Source organism: Anomaloglossus baeobatrachus, chromosome 1 (assembly GCF_048569485.1).
Source record: "Anomaloglossus baeobatrachus isolate aAnoBae1 chromosome 1, aAnoBae1.hap1, whole genome shotgun sequence".
NCBI classification, from domain to species: domain Eukaryota; kingdom Metazoa; phylum Chordata; class Amphibia; order Anura; family Aromobatidae; genus Anomaloglossus; species Anomaloglossus baeobatrachus.
The window spans coordinates 885,396,954-885,419,853 of NC_134353.1; the positions used below are offsets into that span (position 1 = coordinate 885,396,954).

Consider the following 22,900-nt stretch of genomic DNA (forward strand, 5'->3'; position numbering starts at 1 on the left):
ATACGTCACCATCATAGGCCAGCTTGATGTCCTTCCACAAGTCCTGGTCCTGGATTACTCCAACGAAATTGGCATCCGATAACACGGTCTGAGACGGGGTTCCAGGCACGGAGTCCACGGCGTGGATTCGGGACAAGGCATCGGCTTTCCCATTACGTGAACCTGGACGGTATGTAACGACAAAATTGAATTGGTTAAGAAATAGGCTCCAACGGGCTTGCCGTGGAGACAGGCACCTGGCAGACTTAAGAAATTCCAGATTACGATGATCTGTGAGTACTATCACTTGCTGCGCGGCTCCCTGTAAGTGGTGTCTCCATTCCTTGAAAGCGGAAATAATCGCTAACAATTCCTTGTCCGCAATGTCATAGTTCCTTTCTGCAGGGGACAACCGGCGGGAAAAGAAAGCACACGGATGTAAGAGACTCTTGTCCCCGGTCCTTTGAGAAAGGATGGCCCCTAATGCGTAGTCGGAAGCGTCGACTTCCACGATAAAGGGAAGTGCGGGATTCGGATGTACCAATATAGGCGCTGAGGTAAAACAAACCTTGAGACGATGGAAGGCTTCCTGGGCCTGGGCGGACCACACAAACTTCTGTCCTTTCTTGGTTAACAGAGTGATGGGACGAACGATCTCTGAAAAATTACGGATAAAACGTCGGTAAAAGTTGGCAAAACCGACAAAGCGTTGTACCTCTTTGACGTTACCCGGTTCCGGCCAGTCCAGAATTGCTTGTATCTTGCCAGACTCCATGTTCAGTCCCTGAGGAGAGATGACATACCCTAAGAATTGTATCTGTGAGCAATGGAATTCGCATTTCTCCAGTTTAATGTACAGGTGATTTTCCCTCAGCCGGGTAAGTACGGTCTTGACGTGCTCCTGGTGTTCCTGTAAGGAATCAGAAAAGATTAGGATATCATCCAGATAAATCACCATGAATTGGTCCATGATATCCCTAAAAATATCGTTAACTAGATGTTGGAAAGCCGCGGGAGCGTTACAAAGTCCAAAAGGCATCACTAGGTACTCAAAATGTCCATACCGACATCGGAACGCGGTCTTCCACTCGTCTCCGGGACGTATGCGAAGTAGATTATATGCCCCACGGAGATCCAATTTGGTGAATATTTTTGCCTGTTGGACCCTCTCCAATAGCTCAGGAATCAACGGTAACGGATACCGGTTCCGGATGGTTATTTTATTCAGTTCCCGGTAGTCAATACAGGGTCTCAGAGTCCCCTCTTTCTTTTTCACGAAAAAGATGGGTGCCCCTGCTGGTGAGGTAGACGGGCGAATAAATCCCTTGGCTAGGCTCTCATCAATGTATTCTTTTAGTGCTTCTAGCTCAGGTGCCGCCAACGGGTAGACATGGCCAAACGGAATCTCCGCCCCTGGAAGTAAGTCTATGGGGCAATCATACGGTCTATGCGGGGGAAGCCGATCGGCTTTTCTTTTGTCGCATATGTCAGCAAAGTCATCATAAACCGGGGGTAGAACAGGTACCTGTACAGTGCCCTCCGCATTCAGTGTTACTGGAACCGGAACAGTTGGACTAATGGTCGGACCACTCTGCGGTGGGAAGGTTATTTCCTTAGTTTCCCAATCGATGACCGGATTCGTAGACCGTAGCCACGGAATACCTAAAATAATCGGAAAATGAGGAGAAGAAATTATCATGAAAACAAGGGTCTCCTGCTGACCTGGCTTCATCACGCATTCTAGCGGTACTGTTTCCCGATCCACTGGTCCAGAGCTTAACGGAGATCCGTCTACCGTCTCCATGGTAACCGGTGAGGATCTTTGCTGAGTCCAGATACCGTGTTTCCTGGCAAAAGAGGAGTCCATGAAATTTCCCCCTGCCCCAGAATCTATCATTGCAGAGGTAGGTATTAGATGCCCCTCCCACCGGATCTGAATGGGGAGCGAGCAATGGGTATATTTCCCTTCTGAGTCCTTCGGTGAGGTTGACATTACAGTCAAGGGAAATACCGCATCCAAGTGCCCACTTGCCTCAGAGATATCGGACTCTGCGTCCGTGTTGTCACACTCTGCCATGGCTGCCAATACCTTATTTGGGCGATTCGGACGTTTCGGGCAGTCGATCAAGAAATGATCCGATTGACCGCAATAGAAACACAAACGCTCACGGAGCCGGTGTTCGCGACGTTCGTTGGTCTCTCGCTTTTGCAGAGAGTCCACTTGCATAGGAACGTCCTCGGCCTCCCGTGGTGTCCTGAGAGCGGGTTCTCTAGAAGGAAACGCAAAGTTGTTTACACGGTTTACAGCTGCCCATTTTTCCTGTCTACGCTCCGTCAAGCGGGTATCAATACGCACACAGTGCTGGAGAAACAGTTCAAACTCCCCTGGAGATTCGGAACGAGCTAACTCGTCCTTGATGGTACCGGACAAACCTTTTCTGAATACATACAATAATGCATTGTTTCCCCAGTCGGTGTCTACCACTAACCTCTTGAACTCAGTGGCGTATTCAACGACAGAACGCTTTCCCTGACGTAAGGAAAGGAGAGCCGATTCAGCGGTAGCACGGCGATTCGGATCATCAAACATTTGCGCCATTGCGTTCAGAAAGTCATCCAGGTGATTTAAACGGATGTCCCGATTCTCTATCATAGGATTAGCCCAAGCCAGTGCTCGTGAGGTTAATAACATGATTATACATAACACTTTGGACCGGTCAGAACGGTAATAATCAGCATGTACATCAAAAAACAGTATACATTGGTTCACAAATCCACGAAACTGACTACGATCACCATTGAAACGGAATGGGGGTAACCTAGGCATACCGGCAGCTGATACGGACGTAGTGGGGACGGCTTCCTGAGCCTCCACTCTGACTTGCAAATCCTGAATAGCCGGACCCAGTACCTGGTGATCATGGCCCAGCTGTGCCTCCACATCTCTGAGTTTAGTTTGCACCGCCTCCATCTCCTGCTGCAAGGAGTTGATCATGGAAAAGAGCTGATCTACTCGTGTCTCAGTCATTGCCCCAGCGAAATCCTCTAATGGCCTGAGTATAATGTAATACTACTGTATGTTCTGAGGATTTCGATTGCGTTAGGGCAATGACAACAGAGACGAGTTCTTGGTACAAGATGTTATATAATATGTCACCACAGTAGATACACAACGGGAATAAACACAGTAAAACAACACACAAAACGGAGCGAAGGGGATTCCCGGGGCCACGCACCGGACTCCCCCAGGGAGACCACCAGAGCGAACCCCTGTACAGGGACTGTCCGGCAATCAACCCCGGAAGGCCTAAATGTGCGGCAGCCGGTACACAAGGGGCAAGTGGTATAGTCCAGGAGTGTCCGTACGGGATGATTGTCCAGAGTGGTTACGAACCGGGCAGAGTGCTGATCAAAGACGGCAGACGGAGTCCGGGCACAGCTTGAAGAAAACCGGGTATGGTCCAGAGTCGGTCGGTAGAGTTTCAGGAGAATCCAAGGCAATCAGGAAGTAGAAACAGCAAAGCAGGAGCACACAGCAAGCAGTATACTCAGGCACTGGACTGGGCTGAGAGGCGGCCTTTTAAGCAGCTGGACAGGAAGTAGGGCAACAGAACCTTAAACTCCATGTTAACTGAGGGCAAGCTCATTCAAAAGAGAACTGGAAAACCTGGAAACCTGACACCAGGTCCCAGAATCACAAGAAGGTAAACAGAGTCAGGAGGAAGGAGACACAGACCCCGAAGCTTGAGGAAGAGATCCAAGATAGTGGATAGGGAACTGGTCGAGGAGCAGTACCCCATACTGAAAAGAAGGCCATGTCTGTCATAACAGTGTGAAGACTAAAAGTGATATAGGTAAAATATATCTTTGTACCGTGTTAGCCAGTAGAGATAAAAAAATTGTTTAAAACAACTGAGAGTCCTCAGTGGTTGATATCTTTTAATGGCTAACTGAAAAGATGGTAATAATAGCAAGACTACGCAGGTCTCTTCATCAGGCTCAGTATAATACAAAATCTGAAGAGTCACATATTTATACACAACAGGACATAGAATGGGGCAGTAAATAAGACAAGTTATGTGAAGCAGAACTATCAGTATGGCAAGAGGACAAACTGTTGTGGCCATAAATATTGCAGCAGTTCATAGAAAAGCAGTGTGAAAGTTTTATTGTCCTCTGATTAGGGTCTGGTCCAGAGCTGTGATTCCCCCAGATGCTCTGAGGAGCACATCTCTTAATTGATGTAAAAAGACATAAATCTATGTGGCACATTCCTTCCTGCTCTGAATGTGTGAAAGGTCATCATACGTTTGTACTCCCATAGTCTCCTATCTCTCTGGGACTTGAAATTTCCTTTCAACACCAGCAATTTCATGTCCATGAGGCTGTGGTCTGGGTTACAAAAATGTTTGGCCACAGGTAGATCTATCCTTTTTTCTCTAATTGTGTGGCGGTGAGAATTTATCCTTGTCCTGAGCTGTTGTCCTGTCTCCCCTACATACAGACCTCCAGTTGGACATTTGGTACATATAATTAAGTACACCACATTAGTTGTGGTGCAGCTGATGTTACCTTGGAGTCCTGATGTGATCTGGGGATCTTTAACTTGTCCGTTGTCAATATAAATGGACAGGTCTTACATTTTTTCTGGTTGTAGGGAAGTGTTCCAGTTGTTGTTGGAGAGGATAGGGAGCTTCTGACAATAATGCTTCTTACATTCGGGGGCTGTCTAAAACACAGAAGTGGGGGGTCTGGAAAAATAGATTTTAATCGGGCATCTTTTTGCAGTAATGGTTGTAGTTTCCGTGCAGCTGCTCTTAACACCTTCAGATGTGGATTGTAGGTGATTACAAGAGGTACCCGATTGTTTTCTTCTTTAGTTTTATAATGTAGGAGATGGTTTCTGGATATTCTGGTGGCTCTTGTAATCTGGTTTTCAATTGTTCTTGAATGGTAGCCTTGATTCAGAAAGGTCTTTCTGAGGCCCTCAAGGTGATTGTCTCTATCTGTACTGTTGGAACATATCCGATTGTACCTGATGACCTGACTGTACACTATAGAGTTTTTTATGTGTTTTCGATGAAAACTATCCCATTTCAGGTATGTTGGAACGGTCAATTGGATTCTTGTACAGGGATGTCTCTGTTTCATTGTTGCGTAGATTAATGATGGAGCCCAAAAAGTTGATTTCAGTGCAGGAGTGTTAGGTTGATGGTGGGATGAAACTGATTAAAGTGTTCATGGAAGATCTTCAGTTGCTTCTCAGACTCTGTCCAGATGATTAAAATATCATCAATGTAATGGTAGTAGGCCAGAGGCCTGATAGGAGAGGATAAAAAGTCACTCTCAAGCTTGGCCATGAAAAGATTTGTATATTGTGGTGCCATTTTGCTTCCCATTCCAGTTTGCAAGCTTAAGTTTTGCTTTGCAATTTTTCCAATTTTTATTTTTTTCATAAAAGAAAATCACTGATGAAAAACTTACATCACCTCCCTACTAACCAGAATCCCACAATGTCTATCAGCTATTTCATCCTTTTTCTCTGCTCAATTCTTAGAACTGAACATGGACAAAACAGAATTCATTGTCTTTCCTCCTCCTCACTCAACCCCCCCCACCTGACATATCCATCAATGTGAATGGCTGCTCACTTTCCCCAGTGCCACGTGCTCGCTGCCTGGGAGTAATGCTAGACTTTAATCTGTCTTTCAAGTCACACATCCAAGCCCTCTTCACCTCCTGCCGCCTCTAACTCAAAAATATCTCCCGCATCCGTACATTCGTTTCTCAAGAAGCTGCAAAAACCCTAGTCATGCTTTTATTATCTTCTGCCTGGATTATTGCAACCTCCTGCTCTGTGGCCTCCCTTCTAACAGTCTCACACCCCTACAATCTATTCTAAACTATGCTAAAACTATGCTGCCCGGCTCATCCACCTGTCCCCCCGCTACTCCCCAACCTCTTCTCGCTGCCAATCCCTTCACTGGCTTCCTATTGCCCAATGACTTCAGTTCAAAACCCTAACCATGATCTACAAAGCCATCCACAACCTGTCTCCTCCCTACATCTCTGACCTAGTCTTCCGGTACTTTCCTGCATGTAACCTTCGATCCTCACAAGATCTCCTTCTCTACTCCCCTCTCATCTCCTCTTCCCACCATCGCATCCAAGATTTCTCCCATGCCTCCCCCATACTCTGGAATGCTCTGCCACAACACATCAGACTCTCACCTACCTTGACAAGCTTCAAAAGGAATCTGAAGACCCACCTCTTCCGACAAGCCTACAACCTGCTGTAACCCTCAGTCTGATACAGCGCCGCACAATCAGCTCTACCCTCACCTACTGTATCCTCATCTATCCCTTGTAGACTGTGATCCTTCGTGGACAGGGTCCTCTATCCTCCTGTACCAGTCTGTGTCTTGTATTGTTTATGATTATTGTACTTGTCCCTATTATGTATACCCCTTTCACATGTAAACCGCCATGGGATTGATGGCGCTATAATAATGAATAATAATAATAATATATAATAACTGATGGTAAAAACTGACACTGAAGAAAACTGAACTGTTCCATGCTGAGAACAAGGGTCCCGCAACCCCTGTCCTGAAGACATCCTGGGCTCTATAAAAGTGAATAAGATTGTGCTTTATTTTATCATACCAGAAATCCACCTGTCTCTTCATTCCTTATCAGTGTCAGCCCAAGATTCATCTCGTCCTTTACCTCAGTAACATTTGGAATCACAGTTGCACCTGCAAGGAAAATAACTGTTAGGCTATGAGCACACTGAATCTTTTTGCTACAGTTTTGGAGCGAAAACGCCAGATGTTTAACTTTTTGAGGAGGGTTTCTACTCAGTTTCTGCTCCAAGAGACCCCTCAAAAACTTACCGTGTTTAAGTTTACAAGAGAACTATTAAAATGTGTAGACTGAGGCAGAGTCAGCAGAGTCATTTCAATATTAGTGTGTGGCAAAGTTAAACAGATAATCCTATCTTATAAAATTCTAGGATATGCTTTCATATCATGATTATTTTAGTGAACGCAACAATACTTTGCACAAATTAATACTACATATCAATGTGGCGCCCTGGACAAGCCAGGGGCCACAGGTAATTACACCACCACGCCCTACACCCCGGTTAGGCACATCAAAGCCAGAACACAAAACCCTTGTTGCCTTCCTTCAGGGGCTGTCCCGACAGAAGGCAACAGTCCAACCCAGTGAGAGAGACACCGCCACCGCCAAGGCAACCGTTTCTCAGGGCCAGCGCCTGCGGGCAAAAGGGGCTCCTCCGGCCCATATCCAAGCCGGGGAGCGGGTTACCGGTGGGAACCCATTGGAACCGTTTACCGTACTTAGGTGCAGGGAAAGGCAGTCACCGTCAACCTGCCGGGGAAAAGCAACAGCAGCCGTCCGTGGGACCCGTCTTTCCAGCCGTGTGTTTTACCGAGAACTGTGTCGTCGTCTCAGGCTGAGTGAGTACCACCGTGCCGTGCGGCACAGCGCTGCCCCCGCGACCCTGCACCTCACCAGGCCCCGCAACCCGCCTGCCATCATCCATCCCTACCCCATCACCGGGCCCAGGGACAACCAAACCCCCTACCCACAGAGGGGGGAACTAACAACTCAGCTGCTCCCTGTCACCGCTCCCGGGATCCCCGTCCAGAGCAGCGGTGGTGTCACCAAGATCACCACAATCGTGGGTGGCGTCACGGACAATATCCAAATATCCATAATCCAAACCCCCACAACCAATCATCCCCCTTTTCACGCACGGGCGAGGAGCGCCGCTCGAGTCCCCGGGATCCGGGCCACCGCTCGAGCCACCACCAAGCAGCAGCAGCGGCCACAGTAGCAGCGGCAGCCGGACCCGAGCAGTGGGAGAGCGCAGCATCCCCTCCTCCGCCCGCGACAACTTGGCGTCACGAACAGGATCTTACCGCTCTGCCGTCTGGTAGAGGTGCGCCTTGTTACCGCCGGAGGTGTCCGGCCGAAAAATTTCAGAAGCCGCCATCTTTGGCGCGAAAAGTTCCCGCTCGAGCGTCTCCTCGAGTAGTGGAGGCGCGAAGGCCAAAACCCCGCCCCTGGAGAGGAGGAGCCGGAAAGAGGCTAAGGGGGACGGAAACAAGATGTCTGCGCCCGACGGAGCCGCTGGCGGAGCAGCGGACGCAGCCGTGGGAGCACCCGCAGATGGGAACGGGCCTGCCCAGGTCCCGGCCGCGCTGGCGGGGGGCGCCGCGGCCCTGGCTCTCGCTCAGGTGATGCCGTTCTCTTTGCCCTATGTGCCCGGAGCTGCCTGGCTACCGCAGTACGATGGGAAACCTGATGCTTTGCAGGTTTTCCGAAAGAAACTTAGTCCGCTACTGGAGCTGTACCCCCTGACTGATAAGCAACGTGCAGCGCTAGTGCTGGGGCAGCTAACCGGCGCAGCTGAGCAAGAGGCGGAGACCTGGGCCGAGGGGGACCGGTCCTCTGTAGCCACCATCTTTGAAAAGTTACAGGCTGCCTTTGAGACCCGTACTGAAGCCGAGTTGCGGATGCAGTTCTATCAATGCCGACAACGGCCCGCAGATAGCATTCGGGACTATGCCCTGCGCCTGCAAACCGCACTCCGCACACTGAAGCGGGTGGATACCATCAACAGTGTGGACAGTAACAAGATGTTAAGTGAGCAGTTTGTGCAGGGGATGAGGTCCTCGGAGGACCGCAAACAACTCCGGCTGTGGGCCCAAGAGCATCCTGATGTGGACTTTGCCGTGTTAAAGGAACGGGCCATCAAAGCTCCGCAGCCCCCTGCATCTGAACCTCATGAGCCCGCCCCATGGCCGGTTGAGACTGCTCCTGTTGTGGTGACCCCTACCCTAACAACACCTCCAGGGCCTGCAGCCCCAAGTGGAACGATGGAAGAACTGGCTACCCAGGTCCGCCGCATGGATGGAGACCTCGCCAAGATCCTCGCCGCACTCCAGCCTCCAACCAGATCCCAGGCTCCGGTGAAGATGCAGCTCGCCGACAGCCCTGAGGACGTCCCCTGGATGCAGCGGAGAAGAGCCATTGACTCACGGTATGGACCCCCAATCTGTTAGAGGTGCAGCAAACCCGGCCACTACTCCCGACGGTGTCCGTTAAACGAGCAACCCCTGGGGCCACGGGCCAATCCTCAGGAGTAGAACCCCATGGCCCCCCAGACTGGCGGGACCGGTACATCGGGGCCCGACCCATAATCCCCGTGGCTGTAGACGGCATACCGGTGATGGCTCTAATGGACACTGGATCACAGGTAACCACCATACCATACACATTGTATCAACGGTATTGGGGAACAGAGGAGCTGGCTCCCCCAGATGCCAGTATAACACTGATTGCTGCCGATGGACTCCCATTGACCCAAGTGGGGTACAAACAAGTGGCCAAGACCGTGGGGTGAGCTGAACTGCAACACCAGGGTATGATTGTGATAATGAATGAACCCAGTGATCATAACCCGAAGATAGTGCTAGGAACCAATGTGATGGAGCACTGTATGAGTAATGTGCTGACCCTACTGCAGCAGCTGGCCGCCACGGCGGCCGGGAACCGACAGAGAGCTGTGCAGCCTGAGATCCGAGCCTTGATGTACCGCCAACATGTGAACTCGACAGGAGAGATTGGTGGGGTGAGAGTGATGGATGTGGCCCCTTTGATTGTGCCTCCCAGGAGCGAGATGATGATTTGGTGTAGGGCAGCAGTAGGGCCCCAGGGGCGTGACTACCCTGCCATGATAGAGCCCATGCCCTCCGAACACTGGCCCACAGTAATGGCCGCCCGGGGGGTGGTAGATGTAAAGAAGGGGAGAGTGCCTGTGAGGGTGCTGAACTGTGGGGATGAAGAAGTCAGGCTTCCCCGGTACGCTACACTTGCCAAGTTGCTCACTCTGGACCCCCACACCATCCGCGAGGCAGTTCCCCCAACCTCACCCCCTCCTGCCGGCACTCAACCGCCGCAAGGTGAGTTAGATGAGTGGCACCGCCAGTTACACGTAGGCACTGACGATACCCCTGCACACCACAAAGAAGGGGTCTACCGGGTGGTACGGGAGTATGAGCGAGTTTTTAGCAAACATCCCCTAGACTTTGGGCAGATTAAAGGGGTCCAACACCATATCCCCACCGGTGAACACCCCCCTATCAAAGAGAGGTACAGGCCTATTCCCCCTGCACACTACACAAGGACATGTTGAAGAACATGAGGGAGGCAGGGGTTATCAGGGATAGCTGTAGTCCCTGAGCCACCCCGTTGGTACTGGTTAAGAAGAAGGACGGCACCATGCGGATGTGTGTGGATTACTGGAAGATTAACCAGATCACGCATAAAGATGCTTACCCACTGCCCCGTATTGAAGAGTCCTTGGCCGCACTGAGAACCGCAAACTACTTCTCTACCCTTGACCTCACCAGCGGGTACTGGCAAGTGGCCGTGGCACCCGAAGACCGGGAGAAAACTGCCTTCACCACCCCAATGGGGCTCTGTGAATTCAACAGTATGCCGTTCGGGCTGTGCAACGCCCCTGGAACCTTCCAACGGCTGATGGAATGCTGTCTGTGGCATTTAAATTTCAAGACCGTCCTGTTGTACCTGGATGATGTGATTGTGTACTCACAGACATATGAAGCCCACCTGGAGCACCTAGCCGAGGTGTTCGCGTCCCTTGCCAAATACGGGATGAAGTTGAAGCCCTCCAAGTGTCATCTGCTGAAACCCAGAGTGCAGTACCTAGGGCATGTGGTGGGTGCAGAAGGTGTTTCCCCCGACCCCGAGAAGATCACTGCCATCCAAGACTAGCCGAGACCGACCACAGTGAGGAAAGAAAGGCAGTTTCTGGGCCTGGTGGGGTACTACCGTCGCTTCATTAAGGGGTACACGAAGATGGCTGCCCCCATGCAAGACCTCCTCGTGGGACAGACCAAAGGTGGTAGACCCCTCGGAGCCCCACTGGTGTGGGAAGAGAGGCATGAGGAATCCTTCCGCCAGCTGAAAGCGGCCTTGACCGGAGAGGAGATCCTAGCGTACCCTGATTACAGCCGCCCATTCATCCTCTACACTGATGCCAGCAATGTGGGCTTGGGGGCAGTCCTATCCCAGGTCCAGGACGGGAAGGAAAAAGTGATTGCTTATGCTAGCCGAAAGCTCCGACCGACTGAAAGGAACCCTGAGCTCTTTCAAGCTTGAGCTCCTGGCGCTGGTGTGGGCTATCACCGAGCGGTTCCGCCATTACCTGGCAGCAGCAAAATTCACTGCTTTCACGGACAACAATCCGCTGACCCACCTGGACACAGCCAAGTTGGGCGCATTGGAACAGCGGTGGGTGGCCAGGCTAGCCAACTATGATTTCACCATCAAATACAGGGCCGGCCGTGCCAACGTTAATGCTGATGCACTCTCTCGGATGCCCCACCTGTCGGAAGGAGGGTGCGAGGATGACGACCTCGAAGAGATTGAGTTGCCTGCATTTCACCAGCCGCCAACTGAGAAGATGCATGTCTACCAACAACGGGTGAACCTGGACACGCTGCCCAGTCAGGAGTGGCAGGAAGCTCAAGATCTGGCGCCCACTGTCCGCCTAGTCAAGATCTTGGTGGAGCAAGGCGCTGCTGGGATAGACCCTGCCGCCCCGGCTGAAGCCCAACGCCTGTGGCGAGAACGGACCCGGCTGTACCTACACCAGGGAAAGTTGTACCGTGAGCTGATCAACCCGAAGACTCATGAGAAAATCTGCCAGTTGGTGATTCCCCAAGTTAACGTACCCACCGTTCTACAAGCGTACCATTATGGTGCTGGGCACTTCGGATGGAAGAAACTGGAGATGCTGTTGAGAGAGCGGTTCTATTGGAGTGGAATACGGGAATCGGTAGAGGCCTGGTGCCGAGAGTGTGGCCCTTGCACGCTGAGAAGGAAGGACGAGGCCAGCCAGAAGGCACCCCTACACCCGATCGTTACACATCAACCGCTGGAGCTGGTCGCCCTGGACCATGTAAAGCTCACCCCCAGCCGAAGTGGGAACACCTACACTCTAACCATGGTAGACCACTATTCAAGGTTCATGGTGGTTGTCCCAGTCAAAGACCTAACTGGCCGTACCGCCGCTAGAGCGTTCCAGGCTTATTTCTGCCGACCACATGGATACCCTGAGAAGGTGCTTACCGACCAAGGCCCAGCATTTGAGGCTGAGGTGTTCCATGAATTTTGTCAGTTGTATGGCTGCAAGAAGATCCGGACCACACCTTACCATGCCCAAACCAACGGCATGTGTGAAAAGATGAACCACCTGGTCCTGGGCCTCCTCAAGACGTTGCCGCTAGAAGAGTGGAACCTGTGGCCGGAGAAGCTACCTGACTTGGTCGATATGTACAACAATATCCCTTCCAGCTCAACGAAATGCACTCCAGCATACCTGATGAGAGCTCGCCCCGGCCGGCTACCGGTGGATCTGGACATGGGATTGGAAGCCCCGGAGGCACTCCCTTCAACAGCTGAATGGGAAACTCGGCGGAGGGTGCAATACCGACAGATTCAGGAATATGTTGAGAAGAACTTGAGTCGGAGTCGGGAGCAACAGGAGCAGCGCTTCAACCAGAAGGCGTCTGCTGGCCCTTTCCAGCCTGGAGATGTAGTGCTAAAGCGGAAGAGAAGGACCCACAAGCTGGATGATCAATGGGAACAAACTCCATATGTCATACAGCCCACAGGATGGGAAGATGGGAAGGCCTACCAGATCAGTCGTGACCAAGGGGGCACTTTGGCCACGGTTTCCCGGGACCATCTAAAGAGGTGCCCACCAGCATTGAGGGCAGCGGCTGAGGTTCCGGTTCCTACACCGGCGGAGAAGGCGAAGGAAGTAATCCACACCGTGATGGGTGACTCCCGGCGGACTGGCCTACACAGAACGGCGCGGTGATTCTTCCAGTGATACTGTTCCCACAACCCGTGGATGAGGAAGTGATGGAAGCGGTCAACCGTGAGCCAGTGCCAGTGCCCAGGGATGAACCTGTGCCCAGCTCCCCTATGCCTCCGCCTGCCCCACACGATAACAGGGAAGAGGAACTGATTGTTCCCTCTCCCCTGCTGCCTGTCACCACTAACACCGGACCCCGGAGGTCCACTCGTCCCAACCTAGGTAGACCCCCACTTAGGTACCGGGAAACCACTATTTAGAGGGGGGGGAACATGTGTGTGTTTTAAAGTTTGAGAAGTTTTAAATGATAAGTGCATAATATACCGAAAATTCATCTGATTGTCAGCTGCTGATTAAAACCGGTTGTTGCCGGCACCGTTGTCCCCATGGGGACCGTCTACAGTTTTACATAGAAACTACTATGAACATGCCTGAGAACTTGCAAGGCAACCACAAACTTGTGGCCTGTAAATAATTATGTTGTTACAGCTCCCACCGTTGCCGCCTCCGGAGAGGCAGATTGGAGGAAGGGCCCGCAGTGGAGTAGGCTGGGGCCCAGCCATCACTGGAACCGGTGGTAATCCTCTGGGGGTTTCAGGGTCTCCCCATGGACGTGGGTCCCTTGAAAAGGACAGAACCCGCTCGGGCAATTTGTGCAGGACTGGGGGTCAAGGGGTGCTGCCTGTTTGCTTAGGGGCAGCATCAGGGCCAGGTTGCTTGGGTGGGAGAGAGCGGAAGCCGTAACCATTTACCGTTGCAACGTTTAAGTAAGAGTACCTCCCGATGTGGGAAGATGTTATTTTAATTGTATGTCTGTTACCGTTATTTATATCTTTTTCAGTTGGTGAAAATAAAACCGGTGATAGACGGGCAGCCCCCGGATGGTCTGCATTTTGCTAAGGGGGAATGTGGCGCCCTGGACAAGCCAGGGGCCACAGGTAATTACACCACCACACCCTACACCCCGGTTAGGCACATCAAAGCCAGAACACAAAACCCTTGTTGCCTTCCTTCAGGGGCTGATGTCCACACCAGGGGGTGGAGCCAGGCGGTTGGTCTCCACCCACCAAGGAGTTCACAGTCCTGGAGGAGGGAACAACAGTCAGATTAGTTGTGGAGGAGCAAGTGTGAGGAGCAAAGTGGTAGTTGAGCGATCTGAAGTTAGTCCGGGTGTGTGGCCCGGACGGAGCAGCAAGGCTGGCAGACGGTGGCGACCGTCTGCAGGAGTGGCCTATCGGAGTTTACCGTAAGGACCATGGACGGGCGGTGGCCCGGCGGTACCAGACCGGTACACAAGGAGAAGCCAGCACCATTGGCAGGGGCTTTTCGGACCCCGGCAAGGCTAGGAGTCGCCGTGAATTTGCCGAATCCGTTAGTGAAGGGGACCTCCTGGGTTTCCAAACAGTCAAGTCCCGACAGAAGGCAACAGTCCAACCCAGTGAGAGAGACACCGCCACCGTCAAGGCAACCGTTTCTCAGGGCCAGCGCCTGTGGGCAAAAGGGGCTCCTCCGGCCCATATCCAAGCCGGGGAGCGGGTTGCCGGTGGGAACCCATTGGAACCGTTTACCGTACTTAGGTGCAGGGAAAGGCAGTTACCGTCAACCTGCCGGGGAAAAGCAACAGCAGCCGTCCGTGGGACCCGTCTTTCCAGCCGTGTGTTTTACCGAGAACTGTGTCGTCGTCTCAGGCTGAGTGAGTACCACCGTGCCGTGCGGCACAGCGCTGCCCCCGCGACCCTGCACCTCACCAGGCCCCGCAACCCGCCTGCCATCATCCATCCCTACCCCATCACCGGGCCCCGGGACAACCAAACCCCCTACCCACGGAGGGGAGAACTAACAACTCAGCTGCTCCCTGTCACCGCTCCCGGGATCCCCGTCCAGAGCAGCGGTGGTGTCACCAAGATCACCACAACCGTGGGTGGCGTCACGGACAAAATCCAAATATCCATAATCCAAACCCCCACAACCAATCATCCCCCTTTTCACTCACGGGCGAGGAGCGCCGCTCGAGTCCCCGGGATCCGGCCCACCGCTCGAGCCACCACTGAGCAGCAGCAGCGGCCGCAGTAGCAGCGGCAGCTGGACCCGAGCAGTGGGAGAGCGCTGTGTCCCCTCCTCCGCCCGCGACATCAACATAATAAGCGTTGGAATATATCTGACCAGATAAGTATGCATCATTCTTTAATTAAAAAACATTTTGTCTGCGCCCTCTGCCTCCAGAACTAATCGTTTACTTTAAAAACTGGTCAAAACGGTCTTATTCATGACAAGATGCACTGCCATCTCACTGAAGTATCAGATTACAAATCTTATTATTGTTTACCTAAACGGGACCAAGGATCAAAGAAGAAATTAGAGACTGCACCAGGAGAGGTGAAAACGGAATAAATATTCAGAGTTAAAGAGAACCTGTCACCAGATTTGGCCCCTATAGGCTGCGGGTACCTACTGTAAGCTCTTATATGCCGCATTCCGGAATACTGTATATAAGAGCCCAAGCCATTCTGTATAACATAAAAAACAATTTTACAATACTCATCTAGGGGGCGGTCTGGTCCGATGGGTGTCGCTGGTCTCCACTCTGGCGCCTCCTCTCTGCTGCGATATCCATGCTCCTTCTTCGCAGGCTCATGTGCTTGACGCATCCTACAACATACACACAGGCTGACATTGTGGTCCTGCGCAGGCGCGCTTTGATCTTCCATGCTGAAGGCAGATCAAAGTTAGTAATGCGCAGGTGTGAGGAAAGGTAAGAGACTGCCCGAGCATGTGCACTACAATACTTTTATCTGCCCTCAGCAGGGCAAATCAAAGTGCGCCTGGGCAGGACCACAATGCCAGCCTTGGTGTATGATGCAGGACGTGTCATCCACATGGGCCTGCGAAGAAGGAGGACGGCCATCGTAGCAGAGAGGAGGCGCCAGATCGGAGAGCAGTGACACTCATCGGACCAGACAGCCCCCTAAGAGAATAGAATAAATGTCTTTTTTTACATTCTTAAGAGTGGCTTGGGCTCTTATACAGTATTCTGGAATGGTGTGTATAAAAGCTCACTGGTGGTGGCCACAGCTTAAAGTTGCCAAATCTGGTGACAGGTTCCCATTAGGCCGGCTTCTCACTTGCGATTTTCTCGGACGAGTGCAATGCAAGTAATTCTCGCATTGCACTCGGACACATGTTAATCAATGATGCAGCTCCCATCTGCGATTTTTTTCTCAGTCCAAATCGGACTGAGAAAAAAATGGCAGTATGCTGCGATTTGGAGAGTTTATCGCGCGAGTCTCTGCAAAGATTCTCTATGGAAGCGTGTAAAATAAAGAAACACACACGCTCCACAACGTTCACATGCATTCTCTGTTGTATTTAATGTCAAATGTGAAGACATGATAAATATATTTTATCAATAAAGGATAATGGAACAATGTTTAGCAGCATGCAGTTTAGCTGTGAGATCAAAAATAGCTACTGTTCCATTGAGCCACGTGGGGGCTAGATCATTTACATGAGCGTTACACATGTCTAAATGATTTAATTTATTTAAATGTTTATTTGGAAAAATGCATCCCATACGCATCAAACACGCATTACACGCGCACTGCTATGATGATAAAATTCAGAAGATCGCATTGCAGTTGCATAGCATACTGATCATAACGTGAACTAAAATCGGCCGACTTTTTTTCATGCAATTCGGACCGATTTTACACGCATAAGTATGTTTCCAGCCTTAAAGTCTTATACTGGTCAGAAATGGTATCAGCCATCATGTGCATACACACAACAGCTTATTCTGAAAAGTCACCTGACATCACAACTGTGCTTTACCCTTAAAGGGAACCTGTTAAGTCACAAAATGCTATTAACCTGCAGGTATGGGGTTAATCTGCAGGTTAGTAGAGCTCTAAAGCTGCACGGCCACCAAACTGAGAGCCTCCCCGACAGCGTATGGTTTTCAGTCATAGAGTCGCAGCTTCAGTCATAGTGAGCGGCAGCTGTAACCATTCCCTGGCACTGACTGACAGCTGGTTCAGCACTGATGCAGTGTAGAGTCGGCTGTCAGTTAGTGCCAAGGTGCGGTTACAGCCTGTTTAGTAAGCGTTGATTGAAGCCGTGCCATCCGCGTCTCCGTGGCTAAAAACTGGAGGCTGCAGGGAGAAAAACAGTTCCTTTTCTCTCAGTAGCCGGATTTTCAGTGTGATGGCAGTGCGGCTTTGGAACACTATTAACCTCCAGAGTAACCTCATACCCGCAGGTTAATAGCTTTTTTACATTATAGGTTCCCTTTAAATTTAAAAATTAAAAACTAAATAATATTTAGATTTATTAGGTAAAATGATTTTGTATTATAGTGATCAGCACTTACTTGGCAGGTTCATTCTTTCACACTTTGCTTGTGAGTTCAGATTACATTTATAGACATCTCCCATCCTGTTCTTGGGATATCCGCTCCAAGGAGAACTCACCAATAACCTACAGAAAATTACATATGCTTGTTTTAAAAGTAATAAACGATTAAAAAAAGGTACTGTGAAATAATGATAAAAAAAATCTCTTTTATTGTCAAATTCCAATAGCTGACTGGAGTGGTATTTATTGAGAGACGAGTCGATATTTTATTACTTCGATTTTGGGATACATTTACTGTTTTATGTGCTTTTTATTCAATTTTTAGAAATAAAGGAAAAAAACTTTAATTCTGGCAGTGTTCCTTTCATGATGCTCACTTTATAGATTGGATGACATTTTTATACTTCAGCAAAGGTATCTATGGATGTGACAATACCAAATACGTTTTGGGGGTTTCCTTCTTTTATATATTTTTAACAATATATGAGCTGAAAAAAGGTCATTTTTTAATTGTTAACATTATATTATATTCCTTTTTTTATTTAGTCCCACTAGGGGGCATGAATCTGGTTCAGCCTGAACATATATAATACACTGTAATACTTTGATATTGCAGTGTATTATGTGTATCATCATAATCTTGGTAGACATCCTATTAGACCCTATAGTAGACGTACTTAGATGGCAGTCATGGCGGCAATTATTGGGCACCCGGTGTCACGGTAAATGGGGAGAGTGCATGGGACAGAGGCTCCTAGATTGGTCTCAGACTAGGGGTCCCCTAGTTATCCCTTATCTCAGAGTTTACTCTTAAGGGGAGGATATCTGACGGGCCACCCTAGCCCTGTTCCTGACCAGCCCTGATCTTATACCCCCCTCCCCCAATCGCCAGGGAGGACAGGAATGTGATAACAACAGAGACAAACAGGGGAAACCAAAACTCTATCTCATAGCATGCTCACACAGAGTTACAAGACAATAATGGCATAGGAGGAAAATAAGAGCAAGGATGAAACAAGACAACAGGTTTCTCCACAACAACACCAAGCACAAAGCAACACAATCATCCGCAGGACTGGAACACAACAGCACAGAGGCCGTTGTCGTATAAGACTATAGTCAGTGTGGGAAGACAGATTCCACCATCTTAAAAAGGTGAGGAGCAACTGTGATAGGTTTTCAACAACATGTGATCTCCGAGGTACACAGCAGGCTAGCAGAGTTTAACTCTTGCTAGCCTGAGTGACCACTAATGATCACACAGCTGCTCGACAAATGAGCCTCCCTGTGTAACTCAGAAACACCAGAGAAACCATAGTGTGGAGTGTCAGAATATGTAGTGTGAACAGTGTCTGATGCAAGCAGCGAATTTTGAGCAAAACTCTGTGCAATACCTGGTTACTATGAAAACACATCATGGGGTCAGTGGGCTATTAGAAGGAGCCCCTTACCTTAGCTAGCCACTTAGAAGGCACGGTTGCCTATTGCTTTTCAAGTGGCTTAACTAAAGGGATTGCAGTTCTCATTAATCTATGCGGCTTCAGATAATCACACCGTACTTGGTTACAGATTTCTTTCCCATAGAGCTTGTAAGCACTGATTGTTTTCTGGCCAGTTAGTTGTAGAGGACTGTTAGCTGATTCAGTCAGCTGCAATGAAACTGAAGAGGCAAAGCTGTCTCATACAGCGGCATCAGGGATACCGGTACCAGTATGTAATTGGTCTAGATCCCACTAATATATCTGTGGTGCCCTCTACACTACTTTGCAACAGCAGCATCGGGAGCGCACAGTTCATGCCAGTGGAGCGTCAGTGCTCTGTTCTGAGATTTTAAGCAAGGAGGAACACAGCACAACCTGAATGCAGAAAGCCAGGAGTTTGGGCAGTGATGCACATTCAGTCCAGAAGACGAGAACAACTATTTCATTCTCAATAAGGTTCCTTTTATCCTGTCTCTATAAAGGAATTCTTCAGAGTTGTTTTCAGTTAGCAAACCGGTTTGTTTCATTACCTAGTTTCTTGTCTGCTGCCAGCCCTGTCCTTCTGCTTGTCCACTGTACTCAGCGAACTCCACCTGTCTGACTATGCTACATGAATGTCATTTTGGCCCTATGTCTTACTATCCATCACTTATCAGTGGCGGCCAATAGAGACTGCTCTGAGATAGGGTGACCTTGGGATTTTCTGAATTATGTACAGATGTTTTTGAATAGAGCTGACATTTTCTTCATTACAAACACATTTGCAGCTGCAGTTGTCCTCTGAAATTGCTGTAGGCATCTATCTCACGGGCAGCCAGTGTGGGGGAAGGGGCAGTATAACAGCTGACAGCACGATATGAGGAAAGCTGCAAGAGAAAATGTGTTTGTAATGAGACAAAGCTCAACACTTCTGTACTGTGTTAGTTGTAATCAGGCACAAGCTCTGCATCAAAGCTGACAGCGTTATGAGAGAAAAATTGCAGCGGCAGATGTGTTTGTAATGAAACAAAACTCAGATCTGCTGTAATGTGTTAGTTGTAATCAGGTACAGCTCTGCATCAGAACTGATAGCATTATCAGAGGGAAAACTGCAGCTGCAGATGTGTTTGTAATTAGACAAATTTCATCTCTGCTGTACTATGTTAGTTGCAATAAGGTACAGCTCAGTATCAGAGCTGACAGCATTATGAGAGGAAATATGCAGCTGCAGATGTGTTTGTTATGAGTCAAATATCAGCTGTGTAATCACAGAGTTATCACACAAAGCTCTGCAGTGCAATCACAAGAGCAGACTGTCAGCCATTACATGTCTTGCATTGGTAACACCCCATTGTATTTAAAATAAGCTCTGGAGGAAGATTCTCAGGCAGATCAGTGTCCAACCCATAGATCTTAGCAGTTCACTTGCATATTAAGAAAATATGGATTTTTCCAGAATAAGACATTGGAACATGGACATTAAAGGATCTTATTATTCTACTTTCTATGACCTACATGCCCATATAATGGCTTAGGAGGGTTGATCCTACTGGCAGATTCCCTTTAAGATATGTCTACCTTGTTGGCCAACGTCCATGAGCCATAATGATCCAAGACAATATACGGTATGTCTTCGACTCTTGAGGCATATGCGCTGTGGAGTTTTTTGGCAAGGATCACATGGATGAGAATCTGTATGTAGCATTTGCCAAATTTGAAGAGAATCAAAAAGAGTCGGAAAGGGTCCGGGTTATACACAAATACGTCCTGGACAGAATCCCAAAGCATCAAGCCCAAGAGCTCTTCAAAACCTATACCATTTTTGAGAAGTACGGTGACCGGCGAGGCATTGAAGATATCATTGTGAACAAGAGGAGGTTTCAGTACGAGGAAGAAGTAAAGGCTAATCCCCATAATTACGATGCTTGGTTTGATTACTTGCGATTGGTGGAAAGTGACACCGATGCCGACACTGTCCGAGAAGTGTATGAGCGAGCAATGGCCTTCAGATGAGGCTGGGTGCTAAAATGACCCTTATCACAGACAGTGGTTTAAATAATAATAATACTAATAATATACTGCCCCCTAGAGTGAGGTGCGGCAATAGTAATTTTGTCCTTGTTTCTACGTAAAACCCATCATTGGCGCTTCCTTCTGTAATAAATCCATCTCTATCACAGTTCTAGCCGGAAGATGAATGTTGTCACTTCTTTCTCTGTGCGTGCAACGTTTTACAGAGAAGTCCAGATCTAAACCAGATGTGTCTATTAAAGGTTATTAAGTAATTCAAATGTCACCCCCCCACTAGCCTCACTCAAGAGACATCCATATGTTTCCCAATAAAAAGTTCAGGATAGATAAGGTAACCCATAAAGTGCCAGTGTCTACAGCAGCTCCTGACATTTTACATAAATTTCAAAAATAATTAGTAGCAATAATTCTCTTTAGATATTCTCCATGTAACTTAATGGGGGTTTGTAAAAGTTCTGTCAAGGTTCACAAATATACAGTCAGCTGACGGAAACCTCAATAAATCGCAGATAAGTACATAAAAACCCTTTTTTTCCCAATATCAAAATGCCGGCCAGTTGCCTCATCATGATCATACATTTAGAGCATGCCAGTGTAACAATGACACCAGCAGTCAGCCAGTATTTGTTCGGTAGGTACCCAACAAAATGAGGTTGCCTTGACATTGGCTGTTGGGCTCACATAAAACTGGCCATTTTTGTGTTAAGCATCTCAATTTTTCCATGTTTTTCATAGCAGTAATGCATGTCTATATTCCCATATTCATTCTACACATCTTAGCACTGCAGTGTACAACTGTCTCCTTTTTGTCACTATATTTCATGTTCAGTTTCCACCTGTTCCCATTAGAAAGTTAGGATGTGCCATCAGTCTTTTTCTTAGATTACGGGGTCATTCCTTCTGATCGAGCACTCCTGCTCTTCCGCCTCAGGCGATTTTAATTCTCCATTTCCTTGTTCCTGTCTGCCCATAAATTGGAGGTTTTTTAACACAAAGAGAGACATTAGTTTGATAGGGACCCAAAAAAAAGAGGTCACCTTGCCGCTGGCTGTTGGGCTCACATAAAATCTGGCTATTTTTCTGTGCTAAGTATCTCAATTTTTAAATGATTTTCATAGCAATAATGCATGTCTATATTCCCATATTCATTGTTACACATATCTTAGAGCTACAGAGTGCAACTGTCTCCTTTTTGTCACAATGATTCATGCTCAGTTTGCACCTGTCCACGTTAGAAAGGCTGGATGTGCCATTAGTCTTTTTCTTAGTATTTGTATACCACCCTTCTCTAAGGCCCATTTCACACATCCGGCATTTTGCCGGATGCCAGATCCGGCACACATGCAGTACAGTAGATTAATTTACAGTAGAAGCGCGGCACCATATGGACAAATGCGGTTGTGTATGGTGTTGTGCTTCCACTGTAAATGAATCTACTGTACTGCATGTGTGCCGCATCCGGCATCCGGTGAAATGCCGGATGTTTGAAATGGGCCTAACTACAATTAATGGGATAAAATAAATCTCCGATTCCAGATCTTAACCCATTTAGTGATGCAATCAACAGGATTTTTTAAGGGCAAATCTCCTTTGAAGCAGTTATCACAATTTCGGGAAACCACTAGTTACCCAAGGCTGACTGCTATAAAACCCATTCAGGGTTTGTCCTAAAGAGTCTTGAAAAAAAGGTCATCTCTTATTTTAGGTATTTGTTTTTTAATAACAATAGGTGTCCTCTAAGGGGTACTTTGCACACTACGACATCGCAGGTGCGATGTCGGTGGGGTCAAATTGAAAGTGACGCACATCCGGCATCACAGGTGTCATCGTAGTGTGTAAAGCCTAGATGATATGATTAACGAGCGCAAAAGCGTCATAATCGTATCATCGGTGTAGCGTCGGCGTAATCCATAATTACGCTGACGCGATGGTCCGATGTTGTTCCTCGCTCCAGCAGCAGCACACATCGCTGTGTATGAAGCCTCAGGAGCGAGGAACATCTCCTACCGGCGTCACCGCGGCTACCGTAGGATATGCGGAAGGGAGAAGGTGGGCGGGATGTTTACATCCCGCTCATCTCCGCCCCTCCGCTCCTATTGGCCGCCTGCCGTGTGATGTCGCAGTGACGCCGAAGGACCCG

General features: G+C 48.9%; 1 protein-coding gene across 1 annotated transcript in view; it reads right to left on the reverse strand.

Annotated features, from left to right (window-relative positions):
* Positions 1 to 22,900, reverse strand: part of ITGA2 (integrin subunit alpha 2) — a 227,931-nt gene that overhangs the window by 101,244 nt on the left and 103,787 nt on the right. The window contains exons 3-4 of the mRNA XM_075326643.1: positions 17,286 to 17,392; positions 6,646 to 6,737 (exon numbers count right to left, since the gene is read on the reverse strand). Coding sequence (XP_075182758.1) covers positions 6,646 to 6,737; positions 17,286 to 17,392 — 199 coding nt within the window. The remainder of the gene's footprint in view (positions 1 to 6,645; positions 6,738 to 17,285; positions 17,393 to 22,900) is intronic.